The 22,304-nt window shown below is 50.9% G+C and overlaps 2 protein-coding genes across 9 annotated transcripts in view; both read right to left on the bottom strand.

Annotated features, from left to right (window-relative positions):
* The window catches only part of GFOD2 (Gfo/Idh/MocA-like oxidoreductase domain containing 2), a 39,163-nt gene extending 32,864 nt beyond the window's left edge, over positions 1 to 6,299 (bottom strand). For 3 of the 7 annotated variants that reach the window (XM_082607691.1, XM_082607693.1, XM_082607697.1), the window contains exon 1: positions 6,137 to 6,299. The gene's annotated coding sequence lies outside the window, so the exon portion shown is untranslated. The other 4 variants (XM_082607694.1, XM_082607692.1, XM_082607698.1 and 1 more) reach the window with 4 other exon arrangements.
* Positions 6,300 to 8,104: 1,805 nt separating this feature from the next.
* Positions 8,105 to 22,304, bottom strand: part of RANBP10 (RAN binding protein 10) — a 67,015-nt gene continuing 52,815 nt past the window's right edge. Inside the window, exons 5-14 of one of the 2 annotated variants that reach the window (XM_082607344.1) lie at positions 20,749 to 20,771; positions 18,686 to 18,870; positions 16,173 to 16,285; positions 14,620 to 14,728; positions 14,371 to 14,519; positions 13,974 to 14,178; positions 13,116 to 13,237; positions 12,456 to 12,601; positions 12,025 to 12,136; positions 8,105 to 11,585 (exon numbers count right to left, since the gene is read on the bottom strand). In XM_082607344.1, the coding sequence (XP_082463470.1) occupies positions 11,455 to 11,585; positions 12,025 to 12,136; positions 12,456 to 12,601; positions 13,116 to 13,237; positions 13,974 to 14,178; positions 14,371 to 14,519; positions 14,620 to 14,728; positions 16,173 to 16,285; positions 18,686 to 18,870; positions 20,749 to 20,771 (1,295 nt within the window). In that variant the 3' untranslated portion in view covers positions 8,105 to 11,454. The remainder of the gene's footprint in view (positions 11,586 to 12,024; positions 12,137 to 12,455; positions 12,602 to 13,115; positions 13,238 to 13,973; positions 14,179 to 14,370; positions 14,520 to 14,619; positions 14,729 to 16,172; positions 16,286 to 18,685; positions 18,871 to 20,748; positions 20,772 to 22,304) is intronic. The other variant, XM_082607345.1, reaches the window with a different exon arrangement.

Here is a 22,304-nt window from a genome sequence, read left to right as displayed (position 1 = left end):
GAGACCTACCAGCTTCTCCCAACCCAAAACCATCTTTCCTCTCCTTCTCCTGTGCTCCCTCACTCCACTTAATGGTACAATATCCAGTCACCAGAGTTCTTTCCTCATTCGTTCCCTAATACTTTTAAGGGCAACAATGAGTCGGGCATTATGCCAGAAGGTGGGGCACAGAGCAGTGATCCAGACAGGTCAGGTTCCTGGAGCTTAGTTTCCATTTCTTGCTACACCCACCGCTGAATACCAAGAAATAATTTGACAGAGGAACACAATGAGTGGTAAGCATGTGACAAAGACTATGCCTTTGCTGAGGTAAAGCACACTTGGCTGTGATGCATGTGAAGTAGCCAACCCTAGAGTGAGGTATATTACATACTTTGGTTTTACCTGTAATCCCAAGAAGAGGATGAGTTTTTAATTAAAATAATAAAACATTTTTCAATGTGCAAACCTAATTTACTAAGGTTTTCTTTGTGTTTTCCACATTCTATATGGATACAAGCATCCTGTTGCTGTGAAAATGGCTATTTCTATGGCAGCAAGAGACACTTTAGAGAATTACCTATCCGCCTTCCTTCAGATTTTGGGTGTAGGATGTTCTTAGGGCACCCCAGAACACAACAACCCTGACCGGTGTTCTCTAACTCTGTTATATGGCCTCTGGTCACCAGGAAGGTTGAGTAGTTCTCCAGTGACTGGACATGCCTGGTGCCCTTCACAAACATCTCGACTTGTATGCAGAAAACTGCTTACCAACTAGGCCATGATCATGCTCAGCTGTGTTAAACCTGAGATGTAAAATAACCTAATCTCAGGACAGTCTTTGCCATAACACCCCCTTTTTCCTGTTTTCCTTTCGATTAATGTGTAATGAAGGAGGCCGGTTATAAAATATAGGATGTATATGGGATATGCCCACCTGAAAATAGCCATTCATTTTAGTATTTTAGAATTTTCTGAGTATTGTTTAAATGATGCTCAATGTCTTACCTCACTATTGAGACTCTAAGCTCTTTCAGGACCAAGACTGTATTAAGGAGATAACAGGTCCCTGAAACTTAACACTTCAAGGTATTTGGTAACACTCCTATAATAATTTGGAAATTACTTGAAGGCATTTAAATGTTCTTTGGACAACAATCTTAGCATATCGGGAATATTAAGCAGTGAAGGAAGGAGAAACAAAGACAATAATTTTAAAAGAATAACCACTATGATCAGAAGCAAGCCTTCGGTCGGGGGAACCAAAACAGCCGTTTAAGCACAATGATTTAGTTTCGAAAATAAGATCAGATAAGAAATACTATGTTCAATCATTTCTCCCATTGCTTCAAAAAGCAAGCTATGTCCCTTTAGCACCTGGCACAGGAATATGAGTGCAAAAGGCTGAAAAGTAACAGGAAGTACAGCTGATCTCTCTACCATCCCCCATTTCCCTGACAATGAGAGGATGCCTGGATGACAAACACACATCTCACAGGCTCCCAGAGCCACCCCCAGAGAGGCCCCTCTGAGATGATAACCATTTCCTAGCAGGAACCACCACCAAGCTGCAGAAACCATTAACCACGTGGAACATCCTAAAATGTGCTTTGAGATGCTATAATACAAAACCATCCATCAACAAGCACCAAAAGAGACCCTAAGGGTCAAAACTATTCATCAACGAGCACCAAAAGAAACAGCAGTCTTAGAAAGCAGCATAAGATCTGTACAGTCACCTTTTGAATACATACATGTAAGTTCATTATCCTAGGTAACCGCACTACTGTTTGGTTCATGACACCTGAGTTAGGAAACATCAGTGCTGCCCCGTCCCTGCCACCGTTCTCCCTCCACCACTTTTAATACAGTCAGAGAGCAAGAAGGGGTGAAGGCTCGCAGAGAGAAAACAAGTTGAGTATCATTCTTTACACAAGCAAGAAACTTTCAGGAGGGGTTTGTTGGTTTGTTTGTTTTAATATTTACTCATTATAGAAAATTACTATGTGTTCTTTTTATGTTCCTTTTTGCTAAGTTTTTACATCTGTTTGATGTACTAGAAATCAAACTGTATTCACAACTTTGTATCCTGATTTTTTTTCACTTACTATTTTGACATATGCATTTTTCATGTTGTCACAGACAGTTTTTAAGGGTTACGTGGTATTTTACTGACTACATGAACCAGCTTTTCCTTTCTCTAGTGTTAGGCACCTATGTCATTTTCCAATTTTCTGTTATAACCATTATACAGGTTAAGAGATTATGGCCCAGAAATTACATGATTTGCCTAACATTATCATTCTAAGCAAAATATAATCGTGAAAGTAAATAATAAAGATTTTGAGGTTGTAAAGTGATATGGTAAATCTCAAAGCCAAGTTAGAAGCGTTTCCGGTTGTATTTTGGGATTATCTATTCTCACGAGAAATTGAGAGCTGACGGTTTGAGAGGAGCAGACTTATCCCAGGCCAGAAAGGAAGACTGTGCTCAGTACTTAGTTCCCATTCCTCAAAGCCTTCGTTCCTAATCTTTCATAGTAGAAGACAGATAGGAACCATTACAGAAGCAGCTTCTGGGAATGGCTCTGAGAGGTGGTGGGGAGACTGAGGTATCCCCACAGCAATTCCTGGCAATCCTGGGTCCCAAAGAGTGTGGCATTTTGTCACTGGCAACCTTGAAAACTGACAGTACCTAGGACAAAGGCATTACTTGCAATTCCTCTTCTAAGAGCAGGACTAAAGAACACGTGTTAAGGGTAGGGTTTGAGTGTATTTAAGTAATGCAGGAACATTCACCTCTTCCTTCTTCATGTTTCATCCTATTTTCTAAGTGTTCATTCCCATCACCATGAAAAAGAAATATTTACTCCATTTCTCATTTCCTTTGTCTGGGTTTAAAGACATGGTACTTTAATGAGCTCATTCCTGACCTAATGGCTAATTCATAAGTGAATGTTAGCGTGCTGGGAAGTCTTCCTGTTTTCATGTTTTTCTCAGTATCTTTTATCATTCTGATTTTCATGAGCCCAAACTTATTTCAACTATCTTTCATTCCCCACTCTTAAAAACATCTGACATCTAAATTTTCAAGTAATTTGGACTTTTAGGCTGTCCTGAAGTTTACTAATACAAAGCTGCTTTTATTTGTATGTAAGAAAAATAATGTCCTATTACTATACTGTAAACGAATTCTCAAATACAGCAAAATACCCAATTTTTTTCTAGACGCTGTCCAATTCTAATAGTGGATTTATCCTAGAATTGGACCTCCTATTATAAAAACACACAAGTGACTTGTTAGGCATCAGAAGGGCTCTTCCGCTTCTAAGTGAGTGGTCGCTGATTCCTGTGTTTTCCGAACACCAACCGTGTATTACAACTTCCTACATGAGATCACGCTGTGTCCCCATTTTATTTCTCCTCTTATTGTATAACTAGAAAAGCAGTTCAGTGAAAGTAAATCCTGCTAGCATTACTGATTTATCTGGTAAGTTGGCCTGTCAAATACTGTTGATTACTTTACTACAGGCCAGGTTTGATAACTGCCCTCAGCTGTCCCAGAAAATGGAATGGATGTTAAGTAATTATTTGTCAAAGGTTTCACTGCCATAGCAATGAAGAAACACTTTGAGAGTGTGCACATCTTTCTCCTCTGAAAACAAGTGTCTTTCTGATTAGAGGGGCTAAAATAATGCACACAAATCCATGGGGCACACTCACCACATTTAAGCATTATCTTCTCCAAATGCTCATTCAAGGAAGTATTTGCACTGACATTCAAAGCACCCTCCCACCCCCTATCCAGTGCCACAGATGGTAATTGCTCCCTTCCATCTACTTTGATTTTGGCCTACTTGTCAGTCTTCCATCTGGGCCAATGCTAAAGTAATGAGGGTTTCTACACAGAATACAATAATTTTCATAAAGCTTTTCTGACAGGATTTGGTTAACAGTGCCAACGTTCCCCCACAGATTACGTATCCTTCTGATAATACCCCATTATTTCCTGAGGTATTTATACAAATATTTCCAGAGATGGAAGAAAAGTCAATAAAATGCAAAGCCGCAATAGCCATAGTTATGGACACAGGAAGAACAAAGCTTTCTTCCTTAAACTAATTTTACCTATTAACATCATCATGCTTTCAATGCATCTTCTCTTATCACTCTGAGGGGTAAAAAACAACAACAACCCTGCGGCAAAGTCAAATACACAGTGAAAATTAGCTTTATCAAGCTAGCAACAAAGTGACTTCGATGATTAGAATCAGGGACCATCTTTTAAAAATCACACACTTCTTTTCCCCATATTACAAACATTTATGTCTTTTGGGGGAGTACTTATTTTTTCATTGCTAATCCTACTACTAATGGGTTCTAGTATTACTACAGAAATCACATATTTGAATTTTCCAAACAAATAAAAATAACAGATCAGATCCAGACCAATCATTCCATAGGAAAGGTATAGAACAACCAGGTGGTGAGAGAAAGTCTCTCACAACAGAAGCTTTAGCTGTAAAATGGTGGGGGTGGGGTGGGTGTCTATCAATAGTACTGTCTGCTGAAAATTTTCAGCTCTTGGTACAGATAAATTCTCTAAACTCCTAGTCCAAAAGCACTAACTTTTCCACATTTTCTGTAAAACGGATGGCCTTAAAACTCTTGTTCCCTGGTGTAGTTTTTCAGAAGGAAATGAGTTTCCTTATCAAGAATGTATCTAGGGGCTTCCCTGGTGGTGCAGTGGTTGAGAATCCGCCTGCCAATGCAGGGGACAAGGGTTCGATCCCTGGTCCCGGAAGATCCCACATGCCGTGGAGCAACTAAGCCCGCGCGCCACAACTACTGAGCCTGCGCTCTAGAGTCCACGAGCCACAACTACTGAGCCTGCACTCTAGAGCCCACGAGCCACAACTACTGAGCCCACGTGCCACAACTACTGAAGTCTGTGCGCCTAGAGCCCGTGCTCCGCAACAAGAGAAGCCACCGCAATGAGAAGCCCGCCTACCACAACGAAGAGGAGCCCCTGCTCTATGCAACTAGAGAAAGCCCGCGCCCAGCAACGAAGACCCAACGGCAGCCAAAAATAAATAAATAAGAATGTATCTAGATTTCCTGACTACTATCTTCTCCATATCTCTCCACATCACAATAATGCATTAAGTGTCTTTTCTAATTTAAACAGTTGTTCCGTTCACCTGAAGGTCACAGACTCAGGGCTCTTCCTTCTGAGACCTCTGTGCCCCATAGCTTACAAAGGTCCTCTGTGCCCTGTGCGACCAGTTTCTGGATACTAAAAGCCACCTACTTCCTTCCTCGTGTGTCTTGCCCTCAGCATGACACTGTGGGAACAATGAACATAAATAAGGTTTATAATCTTCCTTGGTATCTATCCAAGGCAGCTTTAAACTTTTCTACTCCTGTCTTGTTCTTTAGATGCTGCTGTAAACTCTTCACACCACCATTCACAAGTCCTGATCTCCCGGCCCCCTCTTCTTCCCTCACCATTCATCTGATAATGCCTTGAGAATACTTCACCTCACCTTTTGTCTTCACAAGTCCATCTGCTTCCTTCTTGAGCTTCAAAGGTAGGCCAGGCCCAGGTAGATCTGGCCAGTGGACACTCCGGGACTGGCAGAGCCACCGCACCTTCTGGAGTGTCCCTTCTCCCACCTGCCACCTGAACGCTCTTTTCTTAAAGATTTATCCCCCCAAAGTACCATCTCATTCTGAAAGACGATGGACCAGCTACCCCACGAGCCCTTTGTCTGAGGTTCCCATACCTCACATTCTTATCCACAAAGCGTCGGTCCTCACACAGGTAGGGGGGTCTGCTCGGCACAGGGCGGGGGAGCCTAGGTTTTCGCGTCCAGTAAAGGGATGGGTTATGGCCGAGGTCCTTCCAGGAGCCAAAATTCTAAAATTCTACGACCAAACTTGCAGGTCCTATTTCTGAGGCGGGAGGACGAACTCTGGGGCGACCCCCGAACTCCGAGCCCGCGCTGGCTGTTAGAACGGCCCCCTCCAGCCCCAGCTCTGCGTATCCCCGCCTCCGACTTCGGGCGCCGGGCCGCGGAGGAGGCCCGGCAGGCGCCCGCTCGCCGCCGCGCCATGCCCTTCTTCATCCTCACCCGCCGTCGCCGGCCGCCTCTCACCTGGCAAGCTGGCATGCCCCGCCCTGCGCCGCACCGGAGACCAAGGGTCTGGACGGGTCTCGGCGGCCACCAGCCCTCCTTGAGGGAGGCTGGCGGGGACGCACGGGCCCCGGAATCTAGCGCGCCGCCACCGGGAACGCGCCGCCTGGTTTCTAAGGAACCGGGGTCTGGAAAGGGAGGGGCGGGACGGCGGGAGGTCTGCGCATGCTCCCTGACGGGGGTGGACCACCGCAGGGAGGGACCGTGGCCGAGAGTTGCGCATGCTCGCTGGTTGGGGGCGGAGGTTAAGCAGTCTGGCTGGAAGCCCTTGGTCATTCGTTTCCGGCGGTGGAGGCGGCAGACAGAGAGGGTTCCCACGAGGAGGTTCTGAGTAGTGTGGTGGGCATTGGTTGTCCCAGAAAAAAGGAAGGTCTGCTGCTGGAAAACGATGTATCTTAGCAGAACTACAGTTATCTCGAATTCGCCGGACTTCGCGGCTTTCCGACTCCTAATGACTCGCTTTTTCGTGCCTGTCTGGGGTCCTCTTCTGGATGTTCTTTGGTTGTTCCTTACATGTCTGTGCTTTTCAAGACTGTGACCTCAGTCCTCCTGATCTTTTTACTGGAACCTATTTCCCCCCAAATAAATACCACTTTGTAACGAGAGTACCCTTTGTTTCACCAAACTGTCCGCTAGAGCAGCGAAATAAACCTGTAAGCCTTAGTGTAAAACAGGCTATGTTGGAAATGTGTCTGGAGGGAAATGAGTTTACTATGGCTTTACTTATGGAACCAGGACATTTGTGCTTAATCTAATACTCCACTCTTCCCCTCTACACTAGCTTTTCCCTGAGAGTCCTGTAAAATGCCCCTGAGGGAAGCATTCTGTAGTAATGTAAGTTTGGAAAACGCTGGGTTAAGCTACACATCTTAACACAGGATTTTTAGAGCTTTCAATTAGTGGGTGATGTTCACTGTGAGCATCCATGACAGTTTTCATTATTTACTGGGTCACAGAACCCTTCCAGTTCCAGGAAACATGTCTCTCTGAGATAGATTTATATGCTCTCCAGCAAACCTCCTCACTCCAGTGACTTTTAGCCACCACCCATTCCCTCCTGTTCCCTGTATTATCTTGTAGATAATATACCCCTATATTATCCATCCTTTCACCCCAACAAAAAGCCTGCAGTTGCCTTGTCTCTTGCTACCCCAATCTCCCTCACATCCGGTCACTCATCCTGTGGTGCTAACACCCCCTAAATATTTCTCAACCCTGCCTTCTTGTGTTTGGCCTTGTCCTTCTAGATGGTTTGCTTCTAGCCTTGTCTCCAGGTGGACGGCAGCATCATCTAGTTTACGCCTCCTCTGCATAAAACCCTGGTGCCTTGGGAGCAGAGGAGGCAGCTGGAGGCAGGAGCAGGCCAGTCACACTAGGGAGCATCCTCATGGAGGCAGGGTGGCCCTACGTCCTGTGTCCCTAGGTGCCAAGCCCTGCCCTGTGCATGCTGTAATCCTCTGTCACCATGGGGAAGCAGGATTAACATGTTAAGAATGGGGAAAATGAAGCTGAGAAAGGTTAATTTTCTGGGGTCACCCAAACTGGGATTTTGAGCATGAGCTCTTTTTCCTCAGACTGAAAGGAAGCTAACCTTAATACCCCTCACAAGAGTGCTGACCAGTGTTTGGAGCGAGCGTATTTAGAATGCATTAAGATCTTAATTTGAGGAGAAGAGGTCCTATGGCCCACCTTTTTGTATTTGCTACTTTTTCTTTGTCTCAGATGAAAGCTGTTTCGCAGGAGAGAATCAAAGCTTTAAGTATCTATGCTCTTTGGGGTCTTGCAAAAAGTCTTGAGAATCCTTGAGACACCAGGGCCCTAGGCACTCGACAAGTAGACTGGGAAGGGGCCAAGCCCTCCAGGACGGCTGTGCCACACCAAGGGTGCCAATCCCAGTAAGACTCACAACAGAGACCAGACACTCGTGACTACTCATGGATGTGTATTTTAATAAAAATAATTCTGTCAAAATACAACAGGAGTTTTTTCATCTCTCAAGTACAATTTAATAGGATGTTTTGTGTTAGAATTCTCTCTAAACCCTCCCACACCCACAAGTTTCATGCTAATGCCAAGTATCAACTTGCGAGGACAAAGGCAGAACCAGTGTGCACAACGTGGAGGACGTCTGTGTCAGCTGTAGTTACTAATGGAGGAAAACCCAATGCAAAGAGGCGGCGCCTGAGGCAGCCAGAGTCCACAATCTGGCCACAGGTCCGTGTGCACGGGGCTGGTGGTCAAGTAGGGCTCTCCTGCCCAGCTGCCACACGGTGTGCATACCTGAGTTGTGAGCGACCAAAGGAACTTTCAGCTCTGACAGGTCTCTGCCTCATCTTCTTTGTGCTTGCTTAAGGGGTAGGAAGGTGCTGGGAGGCTGGGCAGTCCCCACTTCTCCATCTCTTGGTGTCCCTGTTCTGCCGGCCGACACCCAGCCACAGACCCATGTAGGTGAGGAATAGGGGTTCTGGCTTTCTTTGCATGTCCGCCAGTTTCTGCTCTGGAAGGAGCGACCATTTGGTGAAGCAAGAGGAAAAGGGAAGTAGGGAAGGCTGCTCCCCGAGGGCTGAACAACCCAACAGAGCCAGGTCTTCTTCCTGCCTCCCTGGTTCAAGTTCAGCTCTTCACCGGGACTCCTCCCAGGTGCCTTCCCCACTCTCGGCTCCCGGAAGCAGGCTGGCAGGACTGGGTGTGCATAAGGGGCTCCTCGGGCTGGCAGGCAGGCCTGGACTATCAGCAAGACAGTGGGCTCAAGCAGCTTGAGTTTGGTCCTCTCCACGGCTTGTGGGGCAAAGGCTTATGTCCCAAAGGTATGCTGTCCAACTGGGACAGAAAGCCCCTCTGGAGAGGAACAGAGTAAACAACTTGGACTCAGCTGAAACAGTGAGATAAGGCACAGAAAATGGGGAGGTGGCCATGGGTACTGAGTGTGAGGCAGGCGGACACCCAACCCCAAGCAGCACACAGCTGTCCTGAGCCCTCCTGGGCCGCTCAGCCGCTCTACAACCCAAGCCCAGGCACCCATCCCCATCCCTGACACACCCCTGAAGGTACCAGCTGTGCAGACACTGCTGGAGGCCTCGCCAGCCTAACCCCTCACCCACCATTCAGCTTTAGGACTAAACAGTGTTGTCCAGTCCTCAGGGATGAGGTTAGTCCCAGTTCTGCCCTAATTTGTTGTGTGACTTTGGCCAAGTCACTTAATCTCCTGGGCCTGTTTCCTTATCTATAAAAGGAGAGGATTGTTGGAGTAGATGTTCTCTGAACTTCATTCCAGTTGCAAAAGCCTCTGGTTTTAATTCCCAATCCTGCTTGCTTCTGACCATTTTAAGAGCCTGATGTTTCCAACGTCTTGGTTTGGGAGCTAGGCATCCCCAGGTTTGCACAGGATGAATTTCCTTTACAGACAGGACAACACCCCCCTGATGGGTTGCGGTCTCTGGGATGCCAGCTGGGGCCCTAGTAGGGACCAAGAAAAAAGCAGCAGCCTACAGGATCATGTCCCAGGGCAGAATTCTGGGAGAGCACAGGGCCACTGGGCCCATCACCAGCAGTTAGCCCAACTCAATCATTTCTCTTGTTGTCCAGCTGTAGGCCCAGTGAGTCCTGGTGGGCACTGAATATCTCAGGCCACACCAACCATTCCTGAATCCACTGATGGAAAGCAGGAGCTTGGCCAGCCCAGATCCAGGCAGGGACTGGAAGCTCGACTTCTGACCTTGCCCCTTTGCAGGGGCTGCTTGGGTACTCCCTCCCACTGTGAGGCCGATGGGGAAATCCCAGCCCATCCTGGTGCTCCTCTGGGAGGCCTCTTCCCTTTCTTCCTCCTGGGCAGTCTGTCCTCTCCACAGATGGCCGGCCTAAGTCCTGGCAGCATCGTAACCCTTCCTCTCCTGATTCCCTGATGGCAGTACCAGGACTGTTTTTGAACAACTAGCTGTGAGGATCCGTCTGACATGGACAGTGGGACATTTGTAAAGCCCATGAGGTCCTTTCCTCTGGCCAGCAAATATGCTTAACAGTCTTTCCTAAGAGTGGCCGGGGCCAAACTGCAAAGGAGCTGCCTGGCACAGCTACAGTGAGGCCTGGCCTAGGGGGTCAAGGGTTCCATCCACTCCAGCGACTGGCAGCCCAAAAATCTGTCTCCACAAGGTCCTGGCTTTTCAACAGAAAGCATCAATTCCATCAGAGCTGTGCAGAGACGGTGAAGATCCAGGCAGGAAAAAGGCAGCCCCTGTACTCAAGGGCCTCTGTCCTGGGTATGGAGACTTCCTCCCCACAGCCTGACACTCAGCAGCTCTCGGGTCAAAGGCAGGTAATTTCCAGGCAATCAATTTAGAGTAAATGAATTATTTGGCCATCTTAACAACAAAGGTAGGCAGGATGTTGAAAAGGGAAGAGAGAGAGAGGCAAGGCAGGCAGTGAGAGGCAGGGTAGAATGGTAGATATCGTGCTAGCCAAGGATCCTCTAACTCCCTTGCTCTGCTGTGTAGCCCCGGGCCAATTCATCTCTTCTTTGGACCTTGGCCCTGCAGTTCTCTGCTCAGTTCAGCTCTCAGGGTCCTAGGGACCCACACCTGGCAGATGCTGCAAACCAGCTTAGCCTGACCTGCCCACTATGTGGCCCCCAAAGCCTACTGGGCTTCCCTAGGCTGCAGCTGGGCCTGTGGCTCAACAAAGGGGAAGCCTGAAATAAATGAATCACTTGGCTGAGGTGACAGAGATGATTCTTTTTAAATGAGTTGGACTCAGAAACATATGGTGTCTGGACAGCTTCACCCAAGAGGTGCTGGACCACTAACACTACGATAAATACTGTGTCTTTTTTTAATATATATATTTATATATATATATATAATCTCATTTTTTTTACTTATGAAAATAAGAAGCTATCACCAACGTGGATAGGCTTCACCACTAAATTAGCAGAAACCAGCTCAGCACAAACTCTCCAGAGATAAATACCGGTGGCTCAGTCAGGAGGGGAAAAAGATTAAAAAACCCCAACCTCTCCTCAGAACAAACCCCTTCTTTCAAAATAGAAGTAACCAGACAATACTGTGTCATAGGCCGCTGCACATGAAGAGGGGAGAGAGAGAGACTGAGGGTGGGAGAAAAAGAAAGGAAGGAAGGGAAGGAAGGAAAGGAACGGGGGAGGCCAGGCAGGAGGAGTGGACTCTGCCCATGGCTTCCAGGTCCCTGCACCAGGTGCCGATGGAGGGCAGGGCTGCTCCAGCCCTGGGGCCGAGGGAGGGCCAGGTGGGGCCAGACAGTGTGGTCAGCTAGTGCAAGTAGTCGTCGACTCTGGCAAAGGAGCAAGATCCCAGGCCCGCTCGGGCCATGAGCCGTAGACATTCAGATGCCTGGCCCAAGGCGAGCATCAGAGGGGGCTGCTTTGGCAGGTTCTGAGACTCTGTGGAGAAGAGACAAGGCCTGGTCACTGCCCTGCTCAGGGCTAAGCCCAGGTCCAAGTTCCCTTGGGGGCAGAAGGTGGGGGGAGTGCACAGAATCTCTTGGAACAGAGCGTTCATGTGTCTCTGTGTGAGTGTGTCCCAGCCACCAGGCCATGGCCCTGCCTGTGAATCTCAGCTTTCTTTAGAGCACTGAGCTAGCCAAGGCCCAGGGTCATAGTCTAGGGCCCATCATGATCTAGCCAGCCAACTCAGTTGGGCAGAGGGAGGTCAGGGCTTAGGTTCAGCCATGGGAGCCCAAGAGTCCTATGGGTCACCAGAGAGCCTCTGGGCGGAGCTCACTGCCCAGATTTGGATAAACATCAGCAATTTCTAGGGAGGGGTGAAGGGGCTAACCTACGTACTCACAGGCCAGCTTCTGTTTTTGTTAGATCCACTTACCTAAAATGGCGCTGTTGAGGGCAGCGCATACAGGCTCCCTCTGGATGGGGTCAAGCTGCTGGCCAACTGGGCAGCTCCAGGGGTCTGAGTAGGCAAGCAGGCTAAAGGCATCCTAAAGGACAGGGCATTCTTGAGAGGACTGTGGCACGCACCACGCACCCCCTCCTCCATGGCTCCAGGAGGATACAGGGCCCTGTGTGGTGCCCACGGAGAGCACAACATACCCCGACTGAAGGGTCAGGTAGGGCTGTGTCCCCCCCAGAACCTAGAGAGGGTGGGGTGTACCCTGGATGTCCTGTTCCCCACTGTAGACTTGACTAGAGCCCGCTCTGTCCCGTTGCTGCTGCCTGCCCCCAGTGCCCTCTCCCAGTCACCCTGCCCCACCACCAAACGGGGGCCCATTCTGTATGAGGGCCTGGCTTGTTCTGTACCTGCAGCATCTCTGTGTGGGCTAAATTCTTGCCGTATTCCCGGCCCAGCTGCTCACTCAGTGCCTGCAACTCACGGCCAAACAGGATAATCCTTTCTGTGGCCGCCTGATTGCCCCCGCAGAGCTGCCGCCGAGGATGCCCATCATCTGCACCCAGAGCCCAGCAGAGAACACATCAGGAGGGATAAAGAGAGAACGGGAGGACTAATGTGGAGACCCCAAAGAGAACACGACAAGAAGGACCTTGGCTGGAGGTAGGGTGGGGTGGTGCAGCTCCTGCTAGAGGCAAGTGAGGGCTGAGAGGAGCAGGTGGACCATCCGGAGCTGAGCTCTTCTTAGTCCACCTAGCCCATGGTCTAGGAGTCACACAGGACTCAAGCTTGCCCTCTTCCCACCCTCTGCAAGTTGCAAGGGTGTTCATAAGGTGTCTGCTCTCACCAGCTCCCTCTAGCCACAGACGCTGGGAACTTGTTCTGGGCAGCAGGCTAAGGCTTTCCCACCTCAAGCACCGATTCATGATTGGCTAAGGAGGCAGTGGACCAGATCTGGATAGAGCTTCTCCAGCCACCAAAGCCTGCCCATGCCAACGCCCACAGAGGGGAGAGGACACCAGGACTGAGCAATACCATCTATGGAACACCATGCGGGGGCATGGCCTTACCCATGCTGGACTCATCCGTCTGCAGGTCTTCATGCTTGTAGGCACCATTGACAATGCGTGTGGACATGCTCTCCAGCACACCATTGGGGTAATGTTCCGCCTCCATCTCCATCTCACTGTCGCTGTGGAGAAGGGTTGAGGTGGGAGTTAGCAAAGGGGATGTGACTGGAGCAGCCTGGTTGGGCCTCCATTTAGGCTTTAGCTGCAGTTTGCAGGGTAAACTGAAGTCCCCAAAGGGCATGAAAGGACAGCTCCCAGGCTTCCCAGGCTCTAATACTTGGGCCCTACTGTGACACCAGCCATCCCAGAGGCTTGTTACTTCACTCCCACTCTGGTCCCCATGCTGCCTCTGTGACCGTCCCCACCCTGGCCCTCCTCTGAGGTGGTACACCCCTTCTATACACCCCCTGACCCCCAATGACCAGGGCAGGTAAGTGTGATAGGCATCTCTGGGAGCCAAACCCAGGTCAGCCCTGTAGCATGCTGGAGGGCTACTGAAAGCCACCTACAGTCTGCAACCTAAAAACCCTGCCTGCCCAACCTGGCTGACCACAAGCTAAGCCCAGTAAAAGCTCCTTTAGTATAGACCCTGGGGGTTCTGAGAGGCCTGGCATTCTTGGAGGCAACCACATTCTCAGTGTCAGCGCCTCTGGAGAAAGACAGGGCCAAGGAAAGTGGCAGCTGAATCGAGTTGGACCAGAAGCTGGAGCCAATGCCAGGCCTGGTGGGTCAGCGGCTACTATTCCAGGCACAGACCTGGGATGGAGGTGGGGGTGAAGGGCAGGGTGGCGCTCAGAGGACAGGCTGCAGTGGGCGCAGAGCAGAAGGCAGGAGGAAGAAGCAGAGCAGAACAGGCACCTGGTCTCCTGGTTACTGGTACTGCTGTGGGGCTGGGACTTGGTGGAATCTGTTGAGTTGGACTCAGAGTAATTGACTGAGGATGGAGATGAGGAGGACGAGGACGACGACGAGGAAGAGGAGGAGCTGGGCGGAGGGTATTTACTGTGGTTCTGTTTGCTCTTGGTGGAAGCGACGCCATTGCTGCAGCTGGGACTATCTGCTCCTAAAAGCCGGGGAACAGTCAGAAGAGGAGGGGCAGCCTGCCATCAAGCAGGGCCCCAGGAATAACTACAGTGGTCCCACTTCCCTTCCCCCAAACCAGCAGCAAGCCCTGAGCCCATCCCAGGGAAGGGTGTATGGGTGGCCTTGCTTCTCCACACCAGTTCTTCCCAGAGCCCTCTGGAGAGTGGCTGACCTGTGTTGTGTATGTGGGAACTAGTGGGGCCGTGTCGGGGGCTGAGGCTTGGGGAGCCAGGGTAGCTGTCCTGGGACTTGGGGCTTCGGGAGCTCAAGCTGCGGACCTCACTGTCAGTCCCATTCACCATCTCCACAAACTGTCGGCACCTGCAGAAGGAGCACAGCAGCAACGCCCTGGGCTTGGCCCGGGTCGTGTGTGCCCACCACCAGCTGGGCCGTGGGGGACCGGACGGTGCCCCAAACCTACTTGAGCATGAAGAGCAGGTTGGGGTTGTGCTCCAGCAGCCCTGGGTAGAAGCGCTGTGTGGTCTCAATGGCCTCACCCACACGGCCCTCCAGCACCAGCTTCTGGATCTCTGTAGAGAGCAAGAATGCGTCAGTGAGCGAGGGGCTGCAGACCTTCCTCACAGCCACACGTCTACACACTGCCAGCCCCAAGCACGGACCAGCGGACAGTCAGGTGGGCTGGCTCAGAGTGGCAAGCCCACTGAGGTGCTCACAGAAGAGGCTGAAGAAACAACCTGGCCACCCAGCCCCACAATAGATCCTGGTTTCTGTCAAGTGTCAGGTAGTCCTCAAAGAATAAGAGGGGAAAATGGAGGGGGGGCGCTCTTAGCCCAGAGGCATCAGGTTGAATTTGGAGGCCTGCTCCTATGGAGTACAGGTTGCCAGGGACCTGGGCGGGGGAAGAGGTCCTGGCTGTGGGAGCATAATCTAGGGATGGGCACCCGGGCAGCTTCGTGGCCTGAGAGGCCCCTCTTCAGACAGACTTCTCTCCTCAGGCTTCACAGGGAGTTGCCAATGGGAGCTCATGGATTCTGGGCCAGGCCCATGTCTCAGCAGTCTTCAGGGGCTGTGGCACGCCCCCTGCTGAGAGAGGAGGTCATCCTCCTCACACTGGCAGCTCTGACGTCGGCATCGTGCTCTTGCCCTGGGGGCCTGGTGCGTCTTGCTGGGAGCGACTTCTGGGTAGATCCCAAGTCTGGGATCCCTTTCCGACTGTCTGGCTGGGCGTGGCTTCTCTGGGAGACACAGACACATGCACATACACAGAGACGACAGGCTCAGAGTGACGCAAGCAGGCACACACAGACACACGTGTCCACACACACCTACTCTCCCTCACTCTCCTCTCCTCTTCCCATCTCCTTTCTGGGCTGTTTCCTCTTTCCCAGCACCCTCCTTCCACAAAAGAGCCCCAAACACGCAGTATGCAGGCTAGTATGAACACAAGGAAAACTTCCTTTGGCTCCTTCTTTGTTTGTCTGCAAAGCCCAGGACCAGAGGTGGGAAGCAGAGAAAGGTCTACCACAGTGGCCACAGAGCATCAGCCTTCCCCCTGTCTGACTGCTTCAGTCCCCTCTCTGCCCAGGGGCAGGCAGAACTACTAAGGTTGAGTAAATGGTGGCAAAGGCAGGGCACTGAACTGGTAAGATGCAAACACACTCTTTCTCGAAGACTGTGAACAGGAGGCTGAGTGGAATCCAGGATGCAGGAGGAAGGAAACAAGCATGGAGGAAGATCCAGCCATACCAGGCCCCAGACTATGCCAGGCCATCAGAGTATACATTAGGGAGGCTGCACCGAGACATTCCCATGCTGCTGGACTGTCCTTCTGGACAGTGTGGTCTTGAAAGAGGGACAGAAGAAGGGCCTGGGGCTGGGCTGTGGGCTGGTCTTCTGGTGAGGACCCGAGCTGAACAGACTACTGACAGGTTACCCAAGGCTGCCATGAGCCAGAGAGCAGAATTAGGGACAGGTGAGAGAGGGAGGGAGAGGGGAGAAGAGAATCAACCTTACTTTGTCTGTTCTTTATGGACGCTTGTTCTTCCTGAATCGGGGTTTCAGTCATTCGGGCAAAAGCCGTGGCCGTGGCACAATACCCATGATGCACCAGGTAAGATGAGACCATGCTAGAAAAAAGGAAATGCTCAAGGTGACACTTAAGAACTGCATTTCTCACCAACCCCCTGATGGGACAGACTATCTCCCTGTTAGGTCTTCCCTAAACATATCTTACAGGTGCAACCTCCACAGAATAATAAAGGGGCTGATGAAACAAGTGAAAACATCCCCCAGTGCTCATGCAGTCAGGCAGAAGAGGGGCAGGTCACCACATCTGTCCTCACAGCTTGGAGGAGTGGCTGCAGTTTCTCTGGGATATGCTGCCCACAGGCAGGCAAGTATGATAACAGAAGTACATACAGAGGCACATACCATCTCCTTACAGAAGTGGCTGCCTCCTGGGACCTGAAGCAAACCCAGAGACTGCCGAGAGTCTCTATGAGGGCTTCCTGGAAGGGCAGCCAGCCAAGCAGTCTGGCAGCTGCCCAGTGATGATGCATGCCACGTGCGTACCTTCTACACACAGGAGCTCCTCTGCAGGTGCCCCACGCGCCCGGCAGAAGCATTCCAGCTCAGGTGAACCTGGCCCTCAGGAGTGTTGGCTCTAGACGGTGATGGGGAGCTAACCCACGACCCAAGTTACTCCACGATACACAACAAATTAAGGGCCCAAGAAGCCAAGGTTTCAGGCAGTAACATGGCCAACAGGAACACGATCTTTGGGAGATGGCCCTGAGAAGCCTGATGCCCAGAAACCATTTAATCCCACCGAAAGCTGGCTAAGCAGCAGCACACGTAGAGTCCTCATATCTGATGTGTACAAAAGTGAATACCTTGGTGTGTGCATATGTCAATGTCATTATTATAACTGCCAAACACAAATGTCTGAAGAGCTGTCATGTAGAAGGCACAGAAGTTCAGCTGTGTGTTCCCTCATGTTTTAAGGGGTAAATGAGATGATCCATATAAAGTGCCTAGCAAAGCAAGAAGTCAATATATACAACCTCTTATTATGAAATTATGTATTTATAACATTAATTATGAATAAGAATTATAATATTTATATTATTATAAACACAAGGGCAAAAATTCTTGACAAAACATGGTTCAGATGTGCCCATATATACGTCAGAGGCCACTAAAATGTACAGTCCCTTTGACTCAGTAATTCCACTTCTTGAAAGGACACCCAGAAAATAATCTTAAATATGGAAAACTCTTTATGTACAAAAGGGTGACCTACACAAGCAAGAGAGAGGAAATAACCTGAACCTACCACCAAGGGAAGCCAGCCAAGGGGCTTGTGGCAAATGTGTCTGCGAGATAATACAGCCATTAAAAAGGTCCATAAAGCGAAGTTACATGAAATCACAGATATGAGTTATATGCAAGTCTCAGCAAATACTACATATGAACACACAGGCACACAGATACATATATGTAAACAAATACACCCATGTGCTGAGCCCAGGCCCTGTCAACTGAGAGTATTAGTCCCTCCCCCACACAGCTGGGGCAGCTCCACCTCTCCCCTTGCCTGTTCCAGCAAGCCTGCTATGGGGACTGGCACCATGCTGGCCCTCCGAGGAAGGGCTTCTTATACGTTCTGGGGGCTGGGGACAAGATGTAGTAGTGCTGCTATTCCTGAGAAGGGTCTGGCCACCCAGCCCCTGCCTCAGCCCTCCCATGGAGCCTGCCTCAATATCAATCCCTGAAGAAAGGAGGGCTACACAAAGAACCCAGTGTGCACCCCACCCCCACCCACTGGACTCTGGTACCCCAGTGTCTGCAGGGCAATGCCCAGAGCTAGCAGAAGCCCAGCCCTTCTCTGCCCACCCCTGGGAGCCAAGCTAACAAACTAACCCACCTCCTGGCAGAGTGGGTACAGGTCATTGCCTCACTCAGGCCTGCAGCTGTCAAGTGGAAGAGAGAACCATATCTGGCCTCCCTCGGGATTCTCATCAAGACGGTCTCCCAGGAGAGGCTGGGAATTAATCAGCCAAGAGCCAGCTAGGTCCTAGGGAGGACCCTCTTCACACCACCACTGCCACAGATGCAAGGGACTTAGCTGGATCTGACCCTGAGAGGTGACCTTAGGCCAGAGTCACGGCACGACAGACACTCCCTATTATGGAGAAGAAAAGGGCACAGAGGGAGATACCACAGGGCGCACTAGCACATCCTCTGCAAAATGACCTGGGGAAGGAAAACAGCCCTGCTGGTGACATTACAGACAGGGCCTTCCGATCCAGTGGAGGGGGCAGAGGTTTAAGTAGGGGCAGCTCTGGAGGACTGAACGAAGAGAGGAGCAGGAGTGCAGCAGGCAGAGTCATCCTGGGAGTGCTTTCCAGAAGGAACGCTACCCACTGAAGTTCACAAGAGCAGCTTGGAGCAGTACAGGGGCCTACAGGAGAGTGAGGCCCCTGGGACGGGGCAGGGCTGGGTAAGGGCGGGAGCGGGGCACTCACTTCTGCAGCACCGCCTGCCACTCGCCAAGCCGGGCACTGATAGGGAAGCAGTGGACAGTACCCTGGACCTTGGCACGCCACTCCCGCATGTAGTCCTCAATGTCAAACAGGAAGGGTTGCTGCCCAAAGTTGGCGTCCACAATCTCCCCAGGTGTCTGCAGGCCTACGGTGGGGTAGAGGTTGGCCTGAGGAGGAGAATGAAATGTCAGTTGGGCCCTGAGGGCAATGGGGCAGGAGGGCCTCGCCACATCTCACCTCCGGCACAGAGGGGAAGGCGCTGGCTCCCGCAGGCCGCTGCTGTGGCTTTGAGAGAGTGGCAGCATGGCTGGGGGAGGCAGGGCTAAGCCACACTCTGCCCACCTCCCTAGCAGAGACACTATTCCCCAGAGTTTGAGGGGAGAAGGCAAAAAAAAAAAAACAAGCCAGGCTCCACATGGAGTCTCTTGCCCTGCATCAGAGGCCGTAGTGTTCCCAAAGCCCAAGGCCCCCCTTCGGGACTCAGCCAGGGCACAGAGAGGCAGGCTGGGCTCCACAGCCCTGCAGGTGTGCCCGTGAAGATCTGCTGCAGGGGTGGATGATGGCTCCTCTCAGAAAGATCCAGGACCAAGGATCCCTTTGCCACAAAAAAGGGGGGTATATAAGGGGGCAGGAAGGGATGCGGGGAGAGAGGAAAGGAGGGGAGGAAGAGGAGAGTATGGCCAGATGGCCAAGGGGGTCAGGTGGTATGGACCCCCCGACACTGGAAAAGGGTAAAGAAAGGCTGCTGCCCTTCCTGTCTGAGGCTCACTAAGAGGAGGATCTTCTGGCCAGTGAGGTTTGGGCATGTCCCTCTGGGTGTGGGGCTCCCTGCTTCCCATCTATCCCCTGCCTTGACCAGCTTTTGCCAGGTCGCTCCCTCACTCCATGCCTTCTATGGCTCCCACTGCTACAGCCCAATGCCTCACCAGCCTCCTCCTCATTGGCCCCAGGTCCCCAGTCTTCTCTTCCACCTTCCATCCTTAGACCACGTATCATTCCTGACTACCACGTGCTGGTTCTGCACACTGGGTTCAGCCTTTCTACCACTTGGCACAGAGTGCCATCACATCCACGTCTGGGTGTTTCATGTCATACCTCCACCACTAGACTCTTCCCCACTCAGGGTCAGAATTCTCCTTGTGTCTGTTCTCTTTTTTTGCTTAGGACCACAGCCCCTCTCTGGAGACTCCAGGTTGGAGGGAAGGATTTTTATACATAGACAGAGGTTCTAACAGGAACCTGAATGAGTGTTGCAGTCTGGGCTTCAGAAGGCCCCTCAGATCACAGGGGCATTTCCTATTCCTAGAGCATCACAGGGGAGCCCAGGATCCCTAAGCAGCCCCCAGAGTCGCAAACCTTTCCTCCTTCCAGACCCCAGCCAGGGCACACAGAGCCAGGCCAGGCTCCCAGCATTCTGGGTGGAGGCCCTGCATGTGACAAGGCCTGTGATGACTCATGACAAAGAAGGACTGGAGTGCAGGAGGTGGATGAGCCCTGAAGGAAGCCAGCAGGAAACCTCACCCTTTTCTAAGAGGAGAAAACCCCATAAATTTCACCTCTCTGGCCCAGGAGTACCCTGCACAGTAGCAGGTTCAGTCCCCTAGGGCACTGGCTTTCCTCAGGGATCTTTGACGGGTATGCACAGGGGCCTGGCTCCCTAACAGTTCAGGAACAAGTTTCTATATGAACAATTTTCTATACTCTGCACACAGGTCCACTGGCTATAAGCCACACAGAACTGGTTCAGACCAGCTGAGCCATGGAGCTACCTCATCTCTGCCCACACCGTCCCCTACCTCCTAGCTGCCTTTGGAAATGCCACAAATCTCTGTCACCTGCTAAGAGTCATGGAGAAAGACCAGGCCTTACTGCTGGAGAGAGAAGGCTGGCAGGTACCGCCTACTGGTACCTTCAAGCTGACGACACAGCACACATCCCTGGCTGGGGAAAGGGTAGGACTCCACACCCTGCACTTGCAGGTAACACCATGCCCTTTCCTAGTCGGCCCCCAGGGCCAGAGCAGGAGACCCAAGAGTAGTACTTACCGGGAGGTCTGTGAAGGCTATACCTGTGGGGGGAAAGGAACAGTCATCAGGCCACCTGGTTTCCCATGCCTCTGTGGGCCCCGCGAGGGTCCGTCACAATGGCTGGGGGAGGGGCTGGTCATCACACCTCCCCTATGGCGAAGGACAAGCACTAGCCAGGGCTTGGTAGGTTTATTTTTTATTTTACTTTATTTTATTTATATTTTTAATAAATTTATTTATTTATTTATTTTTGGCTGCTTTGGGTCTTCGTTGGCTGTGCGCGTGGGCTTTCTCTAGTTGCGACGAGCGGGGGCTACTCTTTGTTGCGGTGCGTGGGCTTCGCATTGTGGTGGCTTCTCTTGTTGTGGAGCGCGAGATATAGGCACGCAGGCTTCAGTAGTTGTGGCACACGGGCTCAGTAGTTGTGGCTTGCGAGCTCTAGAGCGCAGGCTCAGTAGTTGTGGCACACAGGCTTAATTGCACCACCGCATGTGGGATCTTCCCGGATCAGGGCTCAAACCCATGTCCCCTGCATTGGCCAGCGGATTCTTAACCACTGTGTTACCAGGGAAGTCCTGCCTGGTAGGTTTACACACTGGCCTTCCCTTTGCTGAGTAGCTTGGCCAGAAGTGAAGTCAGATATTTGGGTATTTGTCCACAGCATTTCTACCCTCTCAGGGAAAACCTGCTAGGAAGGACTAAACCCAAATGATGTACCCTGAGGCCTCTCTAGGCTTGATTGTTCTCTTGATCCAACATGTATTTATGGAGACCTCCTGTGTATGCCAGGCCCTTTTCCATCCATTACCTCATCTGATCCTCATACCAACTATGGGTAGCAGGCTTTCTTATCCCCATTTTACAGATGTGGAAAGTAAGCCTCAGAGGTTAAAATGATTTGCCAGCAGTCATAAAACCAGCAGAAGCTAGTGGGACTGGACTCATTTCTAGTCTGATGCTCCAACATCATCTCTAAGCTGACAGAGCAGTGGAGGCAGAGAGGGAGGCAGCTGCCCACCTTCAGCCCATACTTGCCCAGCGTCCCCAGAGATTCCGAGTTGACAAAGCCTAAGTTAACAGTGGCCTGTGTACCCTCTGAACCCTCCCGCCAAGAGAAGAGGCTGTGTTTCTAGGGACCTTAGTCCTGAATCAGAAGTGAGGGTAGAAGGGATAGGGACCCTAAATATAGGAACAGCCCTGAGCAGGAGAGGGGCCTCAGCATATCTACCAGAGCATTCATATTCTGCAGATTGAGAAATGACTCAAGGCCCAAGGACACTCCCCCAAGGGCTCATAGCCTTCCCATTTTTAAAAATTCTTATATCTTCTAGAAGCTCCTAAGCTTTCAGCCTGAGAGGTTTTCAAACCACTGACTACTTGGAGGTCCCTGTCTGCTCCCTCAACCCCACCCCAAAAAGAAAGTGAAACCCAGCAAGACTGAAGAACAGGTGAGGGTCTGATGATACGTCTCCCAGTAAACCTGGGGCCAGAATCCTGACAGCAGCCAAGTGAGCATCCCATGTTCTTCCTCTGTGCTGGGCACTGGAATCATGTCTTACAAGGAAGCATTTAAT

This window comes from Mesoplodon mirus (assembly GCF_964341445.2).
Source record: "Mesoplodon mirus genome assembly, chromosome: 19".
Taxonomy (NCBI): Eukaryota; Metazoa; Chordata; class Mammalia; order Artiodactyla; family Ziphiidae; genus Mesoplodon; species Mesoplodon mirus.
Note: the sequence above shows the minus strand (reverse complement) of the source record. Positions and strands in the feature narration are given on the sequence as shown.